General features: G+C 32.1%; 2 protein-coding genes across 4 annotated transcripts; both read left to right on the top strand.

Moving 5' to 3' along the window:
- Nucleotides 1–4,897: 4,897 nt before the first annotated feature.
- Nucleotides 4,898–10,291, top strand: LOC108227803 (25.3 kDa vesicle transport protein SEC22-1-like). 2 transcript variants are annotated; one of them, XM_017403152.2, is made up of 6 exons: nt 4,898–5,038; nt 6,548–6,752; nt 7,370–7,530; nt 7,630–7,776; nt 8,337–8,413; nt 10,068–10,291. In XM_017403152.2, the coding sequence occupies exons 2-6, from the start codon at nt 6,565–6,567 to the stop codon at nt 10,149–10,151; spliced, it is 657 nt and encodes a 218-aa protein (XP_017258641.1). In that variant the 5' UTR covers nt 4,898–5,038; nt 6,548–6,564; the 3' UTR covers nt 10,152–10,291. The 2 variants fall into 2 exon arrangements, with proteins under 2 accessions (XP_017258641.1, XP_017258642.1); XM_017403153.2 differs by having other exon boundaries at nt 4,903–5,042.
- A 1,632-nt stretch (nt 10,292–11,923) lies between these two features.
- On the top strand, nt 11,924–15,377 carry LOC108227802 (protein FLUORESCENT IN BLUE LIGHT, chloroplastic-like). Of its 2 annotated transcripts, none has more exons than XM_017403150.2 (5): nt 11,924–12,109; nt 13,048–13,169; nt 13,715–13,865; nt 14,400–14,720; nt 15,054–15,377. In XM_017403150.2, the coding sequence occupies exons 1-5, from the start codon at nt 12,010–12,012 to the stop codon at nt 15,254–15,256; spliced, it is 897 nt and encodes a 298-aa protein (XP_017258639.1). In that variant the 5' UTR covers nt 11,924–12,009; the 3' UTR covers nt 15,257–15,377. The 2 variants fall into 2 exon arrangements, with proteins under 2 accessions (XP_017258639.1, XP_017258638.1); XM_017403149.2 differs by having other exon boundaries at nt 11,925–12,109; nt 12,958–13,169.
- The last annotated feature ends 277 nt before the right edge of the window (nt 15,378–15,654 follow it).

The raw sequence follows: 15,654 nt of genomic DNA, 5'->3' as shown, positions 1-15,654 counted from the left end.
CACCCAAAATATCATTTTTTACTGAATATGTCTAATCTACATACTTGCATACGCATATGAGACATGCATACATATCCATACTCCTAAACTTAACATACACAATTGAGAACGACATCGAGCAATCTAATAGAGGGTAAAAGATGTGATTGAGATTGGTGTTAGACATGAAAATGCATCTGATAAAAGTGCACCTGACTATTGCACATGCATAACTTTTTTGCGTATATTTTCAATCATAATCTTTTTTGTATAAGTCACGTGAGTCGGAAGATCTCTGAATACATAGGAGAATGGGTTATAATCTTCGGAGGTGTTGAGGTTGAGTGACAAAGCATCGAGATTGAGGAACAATAAATATACATGAATGTTATGATTTACAAGATAAAATAGGGAAATGGTTAAGAGAAGAGGGAGGAGGGCAATACATGTTATGCGCGTATGTAAATGCGCATTTACAAAATGCGAAAATAAAGTGTGATTTTGGACAATTATTATGCATGTTGATATTTAAGTCATGCTTGTAAATAAAAGTGGTATATATGACACTCACCCTCACAATATGTTATAAATACTGATTAATCAAAATTTTTAATTTTTTGAATTAACACTGAAATATCAATCGATTTAACATATTTTATATTTCTATACTTAATAAATATCAGATTTTTTTTAATATAGTATAGAGATAGACTATTATAAGATAGAATTTTTCGTTAATGCTATCGCTAAAATAAATTATAAACATCATATAAAGTAGCCTCAATATCACGCGACTTATAGTTTTCTAATAATTACTATGATCATTAATTATTATTATTAATGTAAACCTAAAATAATAAATATGTTATATTTATTATATTATACTTGTTTTTACAAATTACAAATAATATTACTTGATAGTCGTGGTTGTGTGCGTACGTGTGGGTGCATGCAACTTAAAAATAATATTTCATATTTAAATTAAAATTGAATATTATGTTAAATCATGTTGGGAATATGTCAATCTTGATGGTAAACCAAAACATTTAGTATAATTTTACTTGTATTTTATTGTAGCGATGTATACGTTATAAAATATCTGTTGATCTGATAACCCATCAATGATGGACGAAGAGTCGTTACACAACTAGTATTTACAGTTTTAGCTGTTGATAGAGTTTAATTGATCGACTAATAATGTTGTTAATCTATCAACGGATTTGTAGTTGGGATGTTAAATTGTAAATATTATAAAGCATGTAAACTGCACGAGTGATATGAAAATCAACGGCTATCACACTAACATTAAAAAAAAAAATCAACTGCTATTGAATCCATCAATGACTAAGTTAGTGTATATGTGTGTGTATTAGTGATCGAATACAAACCGACTATTAAATGAAAACTAAATACCAAGACAATATAGTGATATTCACTTAAAAATAGTGATTTTGTGTTGTAAAAATTGGTGAAAATTTTCAGAAATTGGTGAAAACCTTCAGATCTGGTCTTGTTGTCGATTCTGGTAGTGGTGGCGATGTGGAGATAGTGCATGTGGTAGACATGAAAGGTGCGCGAGCTTGGAGGGGGTGGTGGAGATGGCTGCTCACATTTCCAAAATGCATAAAGCTACTTTAATTTATCATTTTACGGGGATTTTGGAGATGACAGATGTGAGAACAATGAAGGTGGAGGAGGTGGCAGGGGTTGGGTGAGGTGAATTTGTTGGTGGTAGAGATGGTGGATGGGGACAATGTAGGGGGCTACGGATGTGAAGGGGGCGACGAGCATTGAGTTGTCGGAAGCAGGACCGGTTTTGAGGGAGTGCAACAAGTGCACCAGCACAGGGCCCATGAAAATTTAGGCCCCCCAATTTATGACTACTTCTGTCTATCTTTTAGTATACTCATGATAAATATAATATAATATTAATATCTTTTTAATTTTTACCATTATTTTATTGAAACCCTAATCAATTCTCAACTCTCAAGACCCAGCTATGCACGTCTCTTCTTATTCCTTCTCTCTCCCCATAAACTTATGCACTGTACAAGCAATAAATCTCACACGGCCACACACATATTTAAGTCTAACTACTCAAAAAACAAACAATTTTTCAGTTGTAGTAGTCTAATTTTGTTTATGATATCATGTTATTTTAAATATATTAAAATTTTGTTTTGTCATTTGGAAGGGCCTCATTCTTAAAGTCAGCACAGGGCCTCAAAAAAGTCTCAGACGGCCCTGGTCGGAAGTGGAAAAGGTGGAGGTGATGTTAGTGGAAGATCGAGTGATATTCACTTTAAAATTTAGTATTTCAGTTTGGTTTTTAGTTTGTAGAATAATAAAATTTGTAGTAGAATATATGGTGTTGGTACAATGTTACTTAGAACGATGGCGAGAAAAAAATGTATTGGACGAGAACATTCTTAGCACCACTGTGTATGCATATCAAAAATTTAATATTAAACCATCTACAAGTTTTTCCACTGATACTATGTCCACGGATCAAGTCTATATAGGCCTTGATCCTGTCGGCGAGATTCGAATATTATATTAACATATTTTGTATATTTTTCCATTTATGCACATACAAGGTATTTTGAGATTCCTATGAATTATAGTTTCATAAAAAAAATTATTTTTTTTTCAAAAAAAAGTTAAAAAAGATATTTTGAAATAATATTTTATAAAATTCTCTAAACACGTGTAAACAGTAAATAAAACACGATGATTGAGTTAGGGAGAGTTTTATATGAACATAGTCACATCTATACTATACTATACTTTGTAGTTCTAAATTTTGTTCATATTTTTTAGTTTGGTCATGTTTTTTTAGTCATTCTTATGACATTATCTTGCTAAAAACACAAAAAAAATCACACTAGAAATCGATCTTTTAATAGGTAGAAATGTTAAACAATTATAAGACTAAAAATCTATCTCCTATAAATACAAATTTTAAATAAATTATTACAACACCTATAATCTATCTCATAATAAATACAAGTCTTAAACCGATCCAAAACACCACACGCATATAACTTGCCTTCGGCTTGCTTTGGTTTGATCATGTTTTTTTTTATTAATTCTTAGATTATTATCTTGCTAAAAACACAAAAAGAATCACACTAAAAATCTATCTCTTAATAGGAAGAATTCTTAAATAATTATAAGACTAAAAATCTATCTCTTATAAGTACAAGTTTTAAATAAATTATTACAACACTAAAAATCTATCTCATAATAAATACAAGTCTTAAATCGATCCAAAACACCACACGCATATAACTTGCCTTCGGCTTGCTTTATTATTTCATTAAAATAATTATAATGATGTTAAAATAAAATTATAAATATATAATTTGAATATCTTTTTTTAACAAGGACCTTCATATAACTCTTTCGAATTCTAACATGTTCTATTTCAATACAAACACATATAATTACATAATTTTTTCAAGGGAAAATAGATTTTTTTGCCACCCAACTTATTATTTGTTTAGAAACCTACCACTGAATTATAATTTTTTTCTTTTTTGCCACTAATTTTAGGTTTGGAATTTTTTTTTGTCACTAACGTTAGGTTCGGATTTGATTATTACCACTGAACTATAATTTTTTTCTTTTTTGCCACTAATGTTAGGTTCGGATTATTTTTTTTGTCACTAACGCTAGGTTCGGATTTGATTATTAACACTATGTTATTATATTTTTTCGACCATCTAAACGATATTTTTCGGAAATCTATTTTTCGGTAGTCTGCAATATAATGGTGATCTGTGTCTATATCTTTATATGTAGTACTCCATGTGTGTCTTAGGTAGTTTATCTTGGAGGACGAGAGTACGGATTTTTTTACTCAGAAAGGAAATCTCAAAATTAACTTATGGAACTATATTTATAAAAAGTGGGAACCTTAAAATACGTGACAAGTAGTGGTAAAGAACTATAAGGTCAAGTGATACTATATTTTTGTGGAGTCCTAAAATAATTTATAAAACTAAATTTTTTACGTTCTTATAATGCTTGTTAAACTCTCGTAATTCAAGGTAAACTAGCTAGGGGACATATAGATGACTGTATATAATGTTATAGACACATTTCATATCACCATAATATTGAAGACTACCACTATGTTTTTATAATACTAAAAATATAACATATTGTTAATAATCAAATCAAAACATAACGTTAGTGACAACAAAAAATCCAACGTTTTTTTTAAGGAGAAAAAAATCAACATTAAATTTTATTCAGAAAAAATAAAATAAAATATTATTTGAAATTTTTCGAAGTCTCAAAATGCGTGTCCAACTCTCGTCCTCCAAGGTAAACTACCTAGGACACTACATATAAAGGTATAGACACATATCAGATCGCCATTATATTGCAGACTAACACTATATTTTAATAATGCTAAAAAAATAACATAGTGTTAATAATTAAATCCGAACCTAACGTTAGTGACAAAAAAAAATCCATACCTAACATTAGTGAGAAAAAAGAAAAAAATTATAGTTCAGTGGTAGGTTTCTAAACAAATAATAAGTTGGGTGGCAAAAAAATCTATTTTCCCTTTTTTCAAACTCTAAACTGTACACGACAAATATTTTTTTTATATATATGAAGATATACGAAATATGAAAAATCTGATTTAAAATTAATTGAATAATAAATTATCACATATTAATAACAAAAAAATATATTTAAATAGATAATAAATTGTAAAAACTAAATTTCCGTGAAAATTATAATCCGTTGATTAATATAATTTATTTAAAGTTCAATTCATTAATATTAAAATACTAATAAAATGATTTTAAAATTTAAATTATAAAAAATAAATTACAAATTATATAACGGGGTAAAGACTACTGCAGGTAAAACCGTAAGAAGTAAATAAGGAAAATAAGAAATGGAAACGAAATGAAAGAATGAACGAGTACCAAAATAGAAAACTGGGAATAGCCATCAAATAAAAACCCTAAGAAATCTCATCCTTTACAATTGTGCTCTTCTCTCAGCTCAGATCGTTGAATTCCATTAGAATTACTAGGTAGGTAGGTCAACCATACATCTAAATTTATATTTAAATCTGTATATGCTTGTTTTATGATCATTTTTGTTTTTTAATCATCTTAAATCCAATCCAATCATCTCTTAAATTGATTGCGTAGTTGTATTATGTGATCTTCGCTTTATATGTTGTGCATTTTCTACTACTATGATTTTGATATTGCGTCGTTGTTGTATTCGATTAACTTAGGTTTGATTGATTGATTGATTATTCTGTTGATGTGAATATATTGATTGTTGTTGCGGCAAAGCTTCTGTTTTTATGTTAAAACACGTGAAATGGAATAGAGAAAATTTGATCGTAATTAGTAATTAGTCGCTGCTACTCACAGAATTCCCCAGTAATTTAGCGCTAGCATGTGAATGTGTCTATGAGAAGCTGTGCTGCATTTGGGAGGAATGTGTCTTGAGAATTTGTGCTGCATTTGGAAGACACATGGATATTCGAGTGACTTACAAGAGGGTGATACTGATATTGTATTTCCGTAGTTAATATAGAGTTTGCTTAACCTTGTGTGGTACGATGATCTTGATTTGACTGTAACAGCAGTAGATTGTCACGTAGAAGCGTTTAACGAACAAAAGACAGGGAGAAATAATGACAAAGAGGCAAGACTGGAAATAATCTATGGTTATGTTAGATATAATCTATGCTAGTATTGTTTAGATACTGCTAGTTGATACTGTAGAAAATGATGGTTTGTTGGGTTTTAAGTCATTGTAGTGTTTTTAATAGCTGGGTGATGGATACCATACTGTAGTTCGTATATAAATATCTTAGAATCTAAGTTGCATTTGAAAGGAAGAAGTTGCATTATATATCGTTCGATGTTTCAAACACAAGACTTTTGACATACTAAATTTGAATGTAGGTTTTTAGGTTGTACTAGAATATTTAGTGTGTAACGGTATCTACCTTCACCCCCTTTGAGCAAGTCCAAATCTATATGCAGAATTGCTATAGCCATTGCTATCATATGGCATCAAAAAGTGTTTTTTGGTGTCAAAATAAAACTTGCACTCCAATGCTATAGATGCATAAACTAGTTCCAAATTTTACTTTTAGCTAACTTTTTAAATTTTAACTAACTTTTTAACTTTCTCTGATGTTAGATGCTAGATGAATTAATTGTTTCCCTCCAATTTTAGTTAAATGGTGAGGTGGCAAAGATGCATAAATGCATCCTTGGAAGCAAATTTGGCACCAAGTATGCATTTATGCATCTAAATTTCCAACCCCTTTAAAATTCATTTTTTTTTTTGGTCATTTGGTGCCAAATTATGGCAATGGAACTTTTGGCATTGCATTGGACTTGCTCTTACTATAGTATCTATTGTTTCTTTATCTAAACATGAAAAATTTGAATCTTCTGTGATTTTTTTTTTTTTGAGTTTTGTGCTATATATAGTCTTTTCAACTGCAATCCCTGTAAATTTGTAATGCCGTGATTTTATTGAAGTTTATGATTTTTTTAATGTAATTATATAGCTGAGAGCTGTTAAAGGATGGTAAAGTTAACGATGATTGCTCGTGTCACTGATGGTCTCCCACTAGTGGAGGGTTTGGATGATGGCCGTGATGTTCAGAATGCTGATATCTACAAACAACAAGTCAAGGCTTTGTTTAAGAACCTTTCAAGAGGTCACAATGAAGCTTCAAGAATGTCTGTTGAAACTGGCCCCTTTATGTTCCAGTATCCTTTTGCATTCTTTATCATCGTTTCCTTTCGCGTTACTTTTATAATGATACTTTTTTCATTCATTCACGTGTTCATACTAATTATTAGGTTATAATGTTCAAAAGTTTAAGCAGTTGAGTTTGCTGGGTAGCTTTTCACAAACCATCTTCCCTTCTTTTCAGGGACTAACTAGATCAAAATTTTATGGTTGAGAATGCATTGTTTGGTATATATAATGGTAAGCTCTGGTACTGAAATTAGCAATAGTGCATGTAAATATCTTTGCTTAATGCTCATTACTTGAGAGTCTTCAGACTATGACTAGATAATGTCCATGATAACATGCGGTCCCTACTGTGTCTTTTTTTCATATATTGTAGTTTCCTGAAATTTAATTGTCATGTTACAGCCTCTGTCTCTCTTGTTCTGTAGCATGGGATATATTTGTTTTTAAAATGAATAATAATGCCCTGTTAAAAAATGTTTGTGTGTGCACATATATATATACTCTCATTGTTCATGTGTTTATGTAGTCCACTTTACTTTTGAGTATAATTGTTTTCAGTTTTACGTTTACTATGTAATTCAGTTGCTTTCATATGTTTTATTTTTTCCTTGACCTTGGCGCTCAGTTATATAATTGAAGGGCGTGTCTGTTACTTGACAATGTGTGATCGTGCTTATCCAAAGAAACTCGCCTTCCAATACTTGGAAGATCTTGCTAACGAATTTGAGCGTGTTAATGGGAGTCAAATTGAAACTGCTGCGAGACCTTATGCTTTCATAAAATTTGGTAGATATAGTATCTTGAGATTTAATTTTCTGTACACAACACAGTTCTTTCATACTATTGTAGCTTATCATAATTATTTTTACCTTCTTATGCTGATAGATACGTTCATTCAGAAAACAAAGAAACTGTATCAGGACACAAGAACCCAGCGTAACATTTCAAAGCTAAATGATGAACTCTATGAAGTTCACCAAATAATGACTCGTAATGTACAGGAAGTTCTTGGTGTTGGTGAAAAGCTAGATCGTAAGTTCAATTTTTTTGGTGCATGTATTTGCATCTTATTTACTTATCTTCTTATATTTGACTTACTAAATTCCACATTTATTTTTTAGATGTTGGTTCTAGTTTAAAACAGAGAACTGATCATTTTATTAGTTATTAACTATTCGAGGATGTTTTTGTTATATACGCGTTATCATTTCCTCTTAATCAGATCATTTGACAATGTATGGTGGTGTCTCATTTTGAGATAGAAGGGGTGTGTGAAGGGGCGGATCTAGGATGATTTTTTAAAGGTGGCATCAAGCAAATTTTCAGAAAACATCTTTACATTTTCAAAATTTATGGGGAAACTTCTCTAATATTGTAAATTTTAGAATGGTGAGAAAATGTTAGTTAGGACATGTGTCACCCCGTGCCCCTTACTAGATCCGCCTCTGAGTGTGTATAATTTCTGCATCTTGTTTCCCTGCCTTTTTTTCCCCCAATATCCATCATCTTGGATTTGTTTCCCTAACAATTTAACTGAATTTTTCTTATATTTGTTATTTAATATTATTGTTGAAACTTGTTGAATTTTGCAGAGGTCAGTCAAATGTCCAGCCGGTTGACATCAGAGTCTCGCATATATGCTGATAAAGCAAAAGATTTGAATCGACAGGTCAGTTTTATCAGACCTTGTGTATATTGTTAGGACCTTGTGTATATTGTTGGGTGCTGAATTTAGCACACCCTTGGTTAATTTGTGCACACTCTTCAGCATTAAGATGTAATGTATTATACTATTATAACATTGGCCACTACAAATCTGGAATGCATGGATGGTGTGCACAAATTAAGTTGGGGTGTGCAAATATCATGGCTCTCGCCTTTCAATACAAAATATTTGGGGAAAAGAAGTGTTCATCAACTGAAACCAAAGATATATATACTTCTATACTATACTGTACTGTACTATACTATACTATTAAAGCCGAAACATTATAAGTTTTGGTCGGTCGGTATATGTGTGTACGGACCTCTTTAATTTATAACATTAACGGGCCCTTTTTATTATAATTAAAACACATTTGAACATTATCATTAAAATATACTTTATATATTAGCATTTTGACGGGCTTAACTATTTAGAGATTATTTGACATTTTCAATAAAAATACACATTTAACATACCCAATAAAACTATATTAACCCAAACATGTTAATTAATTATTTAAAGTTCTATTTTAATTAAAGAAGCACATATTATTCTAGCATAAATGTATCTTTAAAATAAAATAAAATATTAGATTATATATAACAAATAATAAATTTATGAAGTCACACGTCTATGACTATAAGGCTAAGCTGTGACACCATGGAACTTTACCTATGCCTATGCGCCGCTAAAGAAGTGTGTGTGTATATGATCATCAAAGCAATACACCCCAAGTCAATTTTCTTCCTTTCTTTCTCTTTTTATGGTCGTCAGAGTAAGCAATCGCGGTTCACTGGAAATGGCGAACTGGTATGCGATCGCGGCCGATCCGGGTCGATTTTGACCTTGTTCCGGTATGAGCAAATCGGTTCACGACATTGCATGGTTCATGGGACTGGAACCGCGATCCAATTTCCTCGTTCCAGAACACGATTCCTCTTTCAACACAGGTCATTATGGTTCCCATTCCGGTTCGCTAACTTTGGCGATCCACTTTAAACTCAGGAACATGACACTATCTTGATTGAAATTATATTCAATAATGTACTTTAGTAGAAGAAATAAGAGAATGAAGGAGTTGGGAAGATGATTCAAATCAAACAATAGATCACACGAGACATGCCTTGATTACAAAAACAGATTTATATTCCCTTATAAATACATATTGAAGGTCCTGACCATTTTGTAAGCAACCATTTTTTAGGTAAAATTAAAATTTTGATTATAAAAACAAACTAGACTATATATTATATATTATTTATTAAAAGATGACTAGAGAGGGATACTTATATTGCTCCATGAATCGGATTCGCGGTACCTGATTCATAAAAACCAATGTTTTATTTACCTGATCCCGTACTACGTCCCTCTACGAACCGTAAACCATGCAACATTGGTTCATGGATCCATAGGCCGTACCGCGAACCGGGTAACACTAGTTCAAACTATGATTAAATCGACACATTAATAGTTGCAATGTTGGCAGAACCCTTTTTTGAAGTTCCATCTTCTGATATACAGTGAATATGTTTATTCACAGCTTCACTAAATAATTGATTTTACTTCTGTATTCTTGACAAAATTGTCTCTTGAACTGTTGCTTGGTCCTCTAATGTAGGCTTTGATCCGGAAATGGGCCCCTGTTGCAGTTGTCTTGGGAATAGTCATCCTCCTGTTTTGGGTCAGGAAGAAGATTTGGTGATCTTCCATATGTTTGCACTGCTAGAATGATCACCCTGCTTTTAATCCTGCACGCTAGATTGACTGTTTTAAATCTATAGAAGCCAGAGATTTTGTATTGGTATATGATTCGACTTTAGTTAAAGGATTCAGTTCAAATACACCTTTAGAGGAGGATTGTAGGCCAATTAAACCTATATGATCTTTTTGGTTGTACCATATGCGGATTAAGTACTGTTAGTATCTGAAATACAGTAGTGAAATACATGTGTCTGTATCTGTTTGTTCCTTTGGAAAAATACACTTGACAGTTGTTAGCATATGAAATAGACTTAATTGCATATTGTTGGCTTATGGTGTAAATTTTTTGCATGTTATTGGCAGACTTTTGAGTTTTTAAAGTGAACAATCGTGGGGCTGACAAAATGTTTTTAAGCCGAGAAGTTGCTTCGCCCAAAACAGGCAGACGGCGTCAACGTAATTGAGGGTAGTCTGGGTAGTCTATTAGCAACAACAGAGATTCTACCTTCGTTCCTTCTGATTCAACATTAAAATCAAACAAAAATAGCTAACCCATTCATAATACTAGAAGCATCATCACTGTACGTTAGCATAATCAGTGACTAGTTCTGTTTATGTTCCAACAGGACAAAACCACGTACGAAACACTTACAAGAACAACAAAATACAGAAAATCCTCCACTTTCTATATTCATTCTTCAACTGTGATTTCCTCCTGATATTCTAGTCGAGCTCTCACCAATTCCATGATGTGGTCTTCATTGTTCTTATGTTTCTTAATAGACTGTTAACCACACCACAACTTCGAGAATCAAACTCAGCTTCAGCCCCGCGAAAGAAGTTGCAACCCCCGTTATAACATGTTAGGAATTTGCCGGCCAGATTCACATCTGTGGATGTCTTCTCTGCTGCCTAGTTCCTACAAAAACACTGCTGGCTCGTATTTCTTGGGTCACTCGATTCAATTGTATTGAAAGATTGTAATATTTTTAGGATTTTATCGACCGGGTTTGTTGATGGAGAAATGTTGGGAATTTGAGGCCCGGATTCGCATCAGTAATTAAATTCTAGTATCTAGTAATAAAATTTACAAGAGAGTATGGATGAGACACGACTATAAGTAATTAAATTTTCATCATTATATATTTATTTATTGAGTTACATGGAAATTTTAAAATAAAAATAAATTAGTGCCCTAGAAATATTAGTTAATTAATATTTAAAATTAATTAATAATATCAATTAATCAATTTTTTTAAATCATGATATTCATTTCATCGTTCCAATCAAACATATTATATCAAATATAATCTTGCATAATATTATTTTTAAATTATATGACATATGACATACAAATAACTCGTTTTAATTGGAATCTCATATTATTAGCCATTCATATATGGCAGTATGGCACATCATGAGTGAGAAATTTTTAATGATATCTAACATATTTCTAGTTAAGAATAAATGAATAATGCATCAACCTTCTACTATTTATCATATTTTTTTCGTATTACTTAAACTAAAGATGTTATTAGAAAGGCTTATATAGATAACAATTAGGGAGCAGAATTAATCAGTTAACCTATCGATTCAAAATTTATAAAAAAAAATTAACAAATTCAAGATTTTTCGATAGATAAGAATATATCAGCAAATTTGTAAAATATTTCATAATAATTAGTGATTTGAACTCACAGTTTTAAAAGTAAAAAACTAGCAAACAAATTTTAATCAGGATAAAGTAGAAAAAATCTTACAAATATTCATGTAGTAATAAACAATGAAGTCCAAGTGACACTGTGACACTCTTGTGTAATAATACAGGTGAGATATTACTGAAATCCAGTTATCCCAAGATGGCGGTTGTCGTCCGTTGTTCCGCCACTATTCGCCGCCCCAATTCCGGCAGTCATTCCCTGGGAACCGACAGCCTTCCGGCCAAAACCCATCTCTCCGGTAAACAAATATTCATTTCTCTTGCTCATACCTTTACTTTTTCTGAATTGCTTAATGTATTTGTATATGAGTTAAATAAAGTAGCTTTAGCTCCTCTTGTATTAGTATTTAGTAATGCTTACTTTATACTGATCTTGCTATTTAGAGTATTTCCAGCAGTGTCGTAGGGAGATTCCGTGAATATATTATAAATAATTCAATTTCTAAAAAATGAGTACTCTCTGCTGGAGTGAATTTTTGTGCATATTTCTCAAAATTATAGCTTAGGACATCATATAGCTAATCTAGCGGAGATGCTCTAATGATCAAGATCTTAGCTTCGTTGCAATATTATTTATTTTTTTATATATATATTTTTTCAATTCGTTCAAGTGGTACAAAGAAAATGAGGTATAGGCTTGAAATGTTTTGACATTGTTTAATTTTTTAAAAACAAGGCAGATAAATTAGAATGCTTGGCTGATCTGTGATGTCGAGTGTAGCTCCGGAACTCGTCTCGGGTCTCGATAATTGTGTTTATACTTTGATTCAAGCATAAAATTTTTAATAAATAAAGATTTATAACTTTAAGGTTGTATATAGTAGGGGCTTTTTGCGATTAACTTTTCGTATGTTATTGTGCTGTATGTGAGTTTTTGTCCACTGCAAGGGTCCCAAAACTTCTTTAGAATATGTGGGTATGAAAAAATGGTTGATACATTGACTTATTAAAGTCTAACCATTTCATTTCATGGTATGCTAGTTTAACTCTGTAACAGATAATTGCTGCAACTCAGGGAGTTCTGGAAGTTATGCATTTTTATCTTTGTGTTATAAGCCTCTTATGTGTGCACATTTTTTAATATCAGGCAAGGTCGGTTCTCTTCTGTTAAAAATCAGAAAGTTTTTACTTCCTTCTGTGAGTAAATTCGATAGATCATTAGACTCTCATGAAGCAGGTCGCAAACTTATGAATCTGCAGCAAGATGTTACTGAACAGTACTCCCTCAAACCAACATATCTGGTTGGTCGTAAGCAAAGTTATGCCGACAGTGTTATCGACCATGTTTCTCCACATCAGGTACGATGGTGAGTCATCCCACAGGAATTGTGGGAGTTTCAGTTTTATGGCTTTTGTTCTTTTGTAATGTGAATTATTACTAAAAGAAAAGAATTTATATACATATTTTATAATGCTAAAATAACTTTTAGATTTTTAGAAATTTTCTATTCATACAGAAACTCTTGCCAAAGTAAAATTCCAAAATAAAATAAAATTAAAGCCCTAAAAATAATGAGCTGTATTGAACTCTCTGTTTTTTTTCGTCATTAAAATAACTTTGAGAAAATGAGTGCTGACATGAGAATAATTTTTATTACTACCTGTATAAATCTTTGTATCGTTTTTTTTTTAATTTCTATTTCAGAATGCTCTAAATTTAATTAATTTAATATATATCAAGTGTCTTTAATTTGATTGGATTATTATATGTTTGATATGCATCTCGACAGTTTCACAATTAACTTTATAACAATTTTAAAGTTATCCCTTCACATTTAATTCTAGTTCGATAATTGAAAACTATTATGGTCTTAATATCACATTGCTGCTTTGTCCATTGCCAGATACAGTCCTCATCATTGGCCCTTATTATCACCAATGCTTTGATGTTCTATACTCCACTTGAAGCCCTGGCTGAAACATGTGAAAGTGCTAGATCTGTCCTTGAGATGCCTGTACTGCTATTTGTAGCACTTGTAGGAGCCACTGTTGGAGGTTGGAGTTATTAGATTATGCTGATTTCTTTTTCCACAATATTTTTGCTTGTTCAATATTGATATTGCTCCTGAATAGAATTTGTTTTTAGTCAGTTCTACTGTTCCTAGGAGACTTCTATTCCAGTAGTTACCCAGTAGCACAATCTCTTTTTATTTTCTGCAATACAGTCTTCTCAAACTATGTTATATAAACAGTTTTTATAAGAAAAAGAAACCCAAAGTTCATGTGGAATGCTAGTCATGACACTGTCTAATGTTTACGAGAGTTGTAATTGAAACCATCAAACACATTTTTCTCTGATGCCCAGGACCTGTAGATTAAGCATTGTTGTAGATGAATATATCAACGTTCTTGGTTTCGTGTGAGTTAATCTTTCCTCTAATGTATAAAAGGAGTCATCAGTTTATTGTATATTGGTCTAGTAGTGTTTTAATCCCCCTCCCTCCTTTCAAGAATTCTCCTGTATCAGACTTCGTTCATTCTCTAAAAACATTCTCAGTGGTTAAGTATATAGTAATTTGCATGTTGCAGGCTTACTGGCACGACAACGGAAGGGAGAACTGAATCGCCTTAATGAACAGCTTCGCCAGATAAATGCAGCTCTAAGAAGGCAAGCTAAAATTGAGTCGTATGCACCTGCCTTGAGTTATGCTCCGGTTGGTGCTAGGATAGCGGAGAGTGAAGTTATCATTGATCCGAGGAAGCAGGAGTTAGTTTCCCACCTGAAAACTGGAAAGAATTATTTAAGAAACCAAGACCCGGAAAAGGCATTTGTAGAGTTTAAGACAGCTCTTGAACTTGCTCAGAATCTCAAGGATTCCATAGAGGAGAAAAAGGCTGCTAGGGGCTTAGGTTTGTCCATCTCAGTTTCCATTTTTCTTACTTTTATGCCCCATTAGAATGCCTTCAAAATAAGGGAAAAGAAGTTAATTTAATTGATTAGCACCCTAGAGGTGAGTCCCAACCTCTTTGAATACAACGAATAATTTACATAACAAGTTCCAGCGTATGCATCATGATTTAATTTCCAAGTTTTCAATCTAAATTTTAGAATTCTACAAAATGGTACATTGTGTCTGATTTCTCTTACTCTTGTACTTTAGCTTGTCATCTTGGTATTTATAAACGTGCACAAGTTCAAATTTAAATGTGGACCTCTCATTTTTTTTTTGGTCCATAATTTAGGAGCATCACTGCAAAGGCAAGGAAAATACCGTGAGGCCATTAAATACCACTCTTTGGTTCTAACAATTTCAGAAAGAGAAAAAGAAGATTCTGGAAACACAGAAGCTTTTGGAGCAATAGCTGATTGTTATACAGAACTTGGTGACTTGGAGCGAGCTGGTTTTTACTATGACCAATATATTGCAAGGTTAGAGACGGATTGACGTGTACTTTTTTTCGCAGAATTTGTCTCTTTAGTTTTGACTTCTGGGTGGTTTATGAAAATTTTGTAGACATAATATTATGACTACTTGAGAATAACATTTTCCAAATCATTTTGTGTTACCATATGCTATTCAGAAATAACTGTATGTTCATACCTTGAAGTGGCAACCAAAGCCGCAATGCCTCAATTGCTTGTTGTACACTTGTACCTCAAATTAGAGATTATTGGCAGAAACTTGGGTTCTTTAATGACTACTAGAATAATATAGTTATCGGAACTTTTGTTAATCACCATAGTTAGATCTCTTCCTTCGAGTTCACCATGTGTGATGGTAGTCTTGGTAGATAAACTATTCCACACTGTTCTGTGTTTTAGATGGCATATGCTATGTTGTGG

This window comes from Daucus carota, chromosome 6, assembly GCF_001625215.2.
Source record: "Daucus carota subsp. sativus chromosome 6, DH1 v3.0, whole genome shotgun sequence".
Classification (NCBI taxonomy): domain Eukaryota; kingdom Viridiplantae; phylum Streptophyta; class Magnoliopsida; order Apiales; family Apiaceae; genus Daucus; species Daucus carota.
The sequence above is the reverse complement of the archived record's forward strand: the minus strand, read 5'-3'. Positions and strand labels throughout refer to the sequence as shown.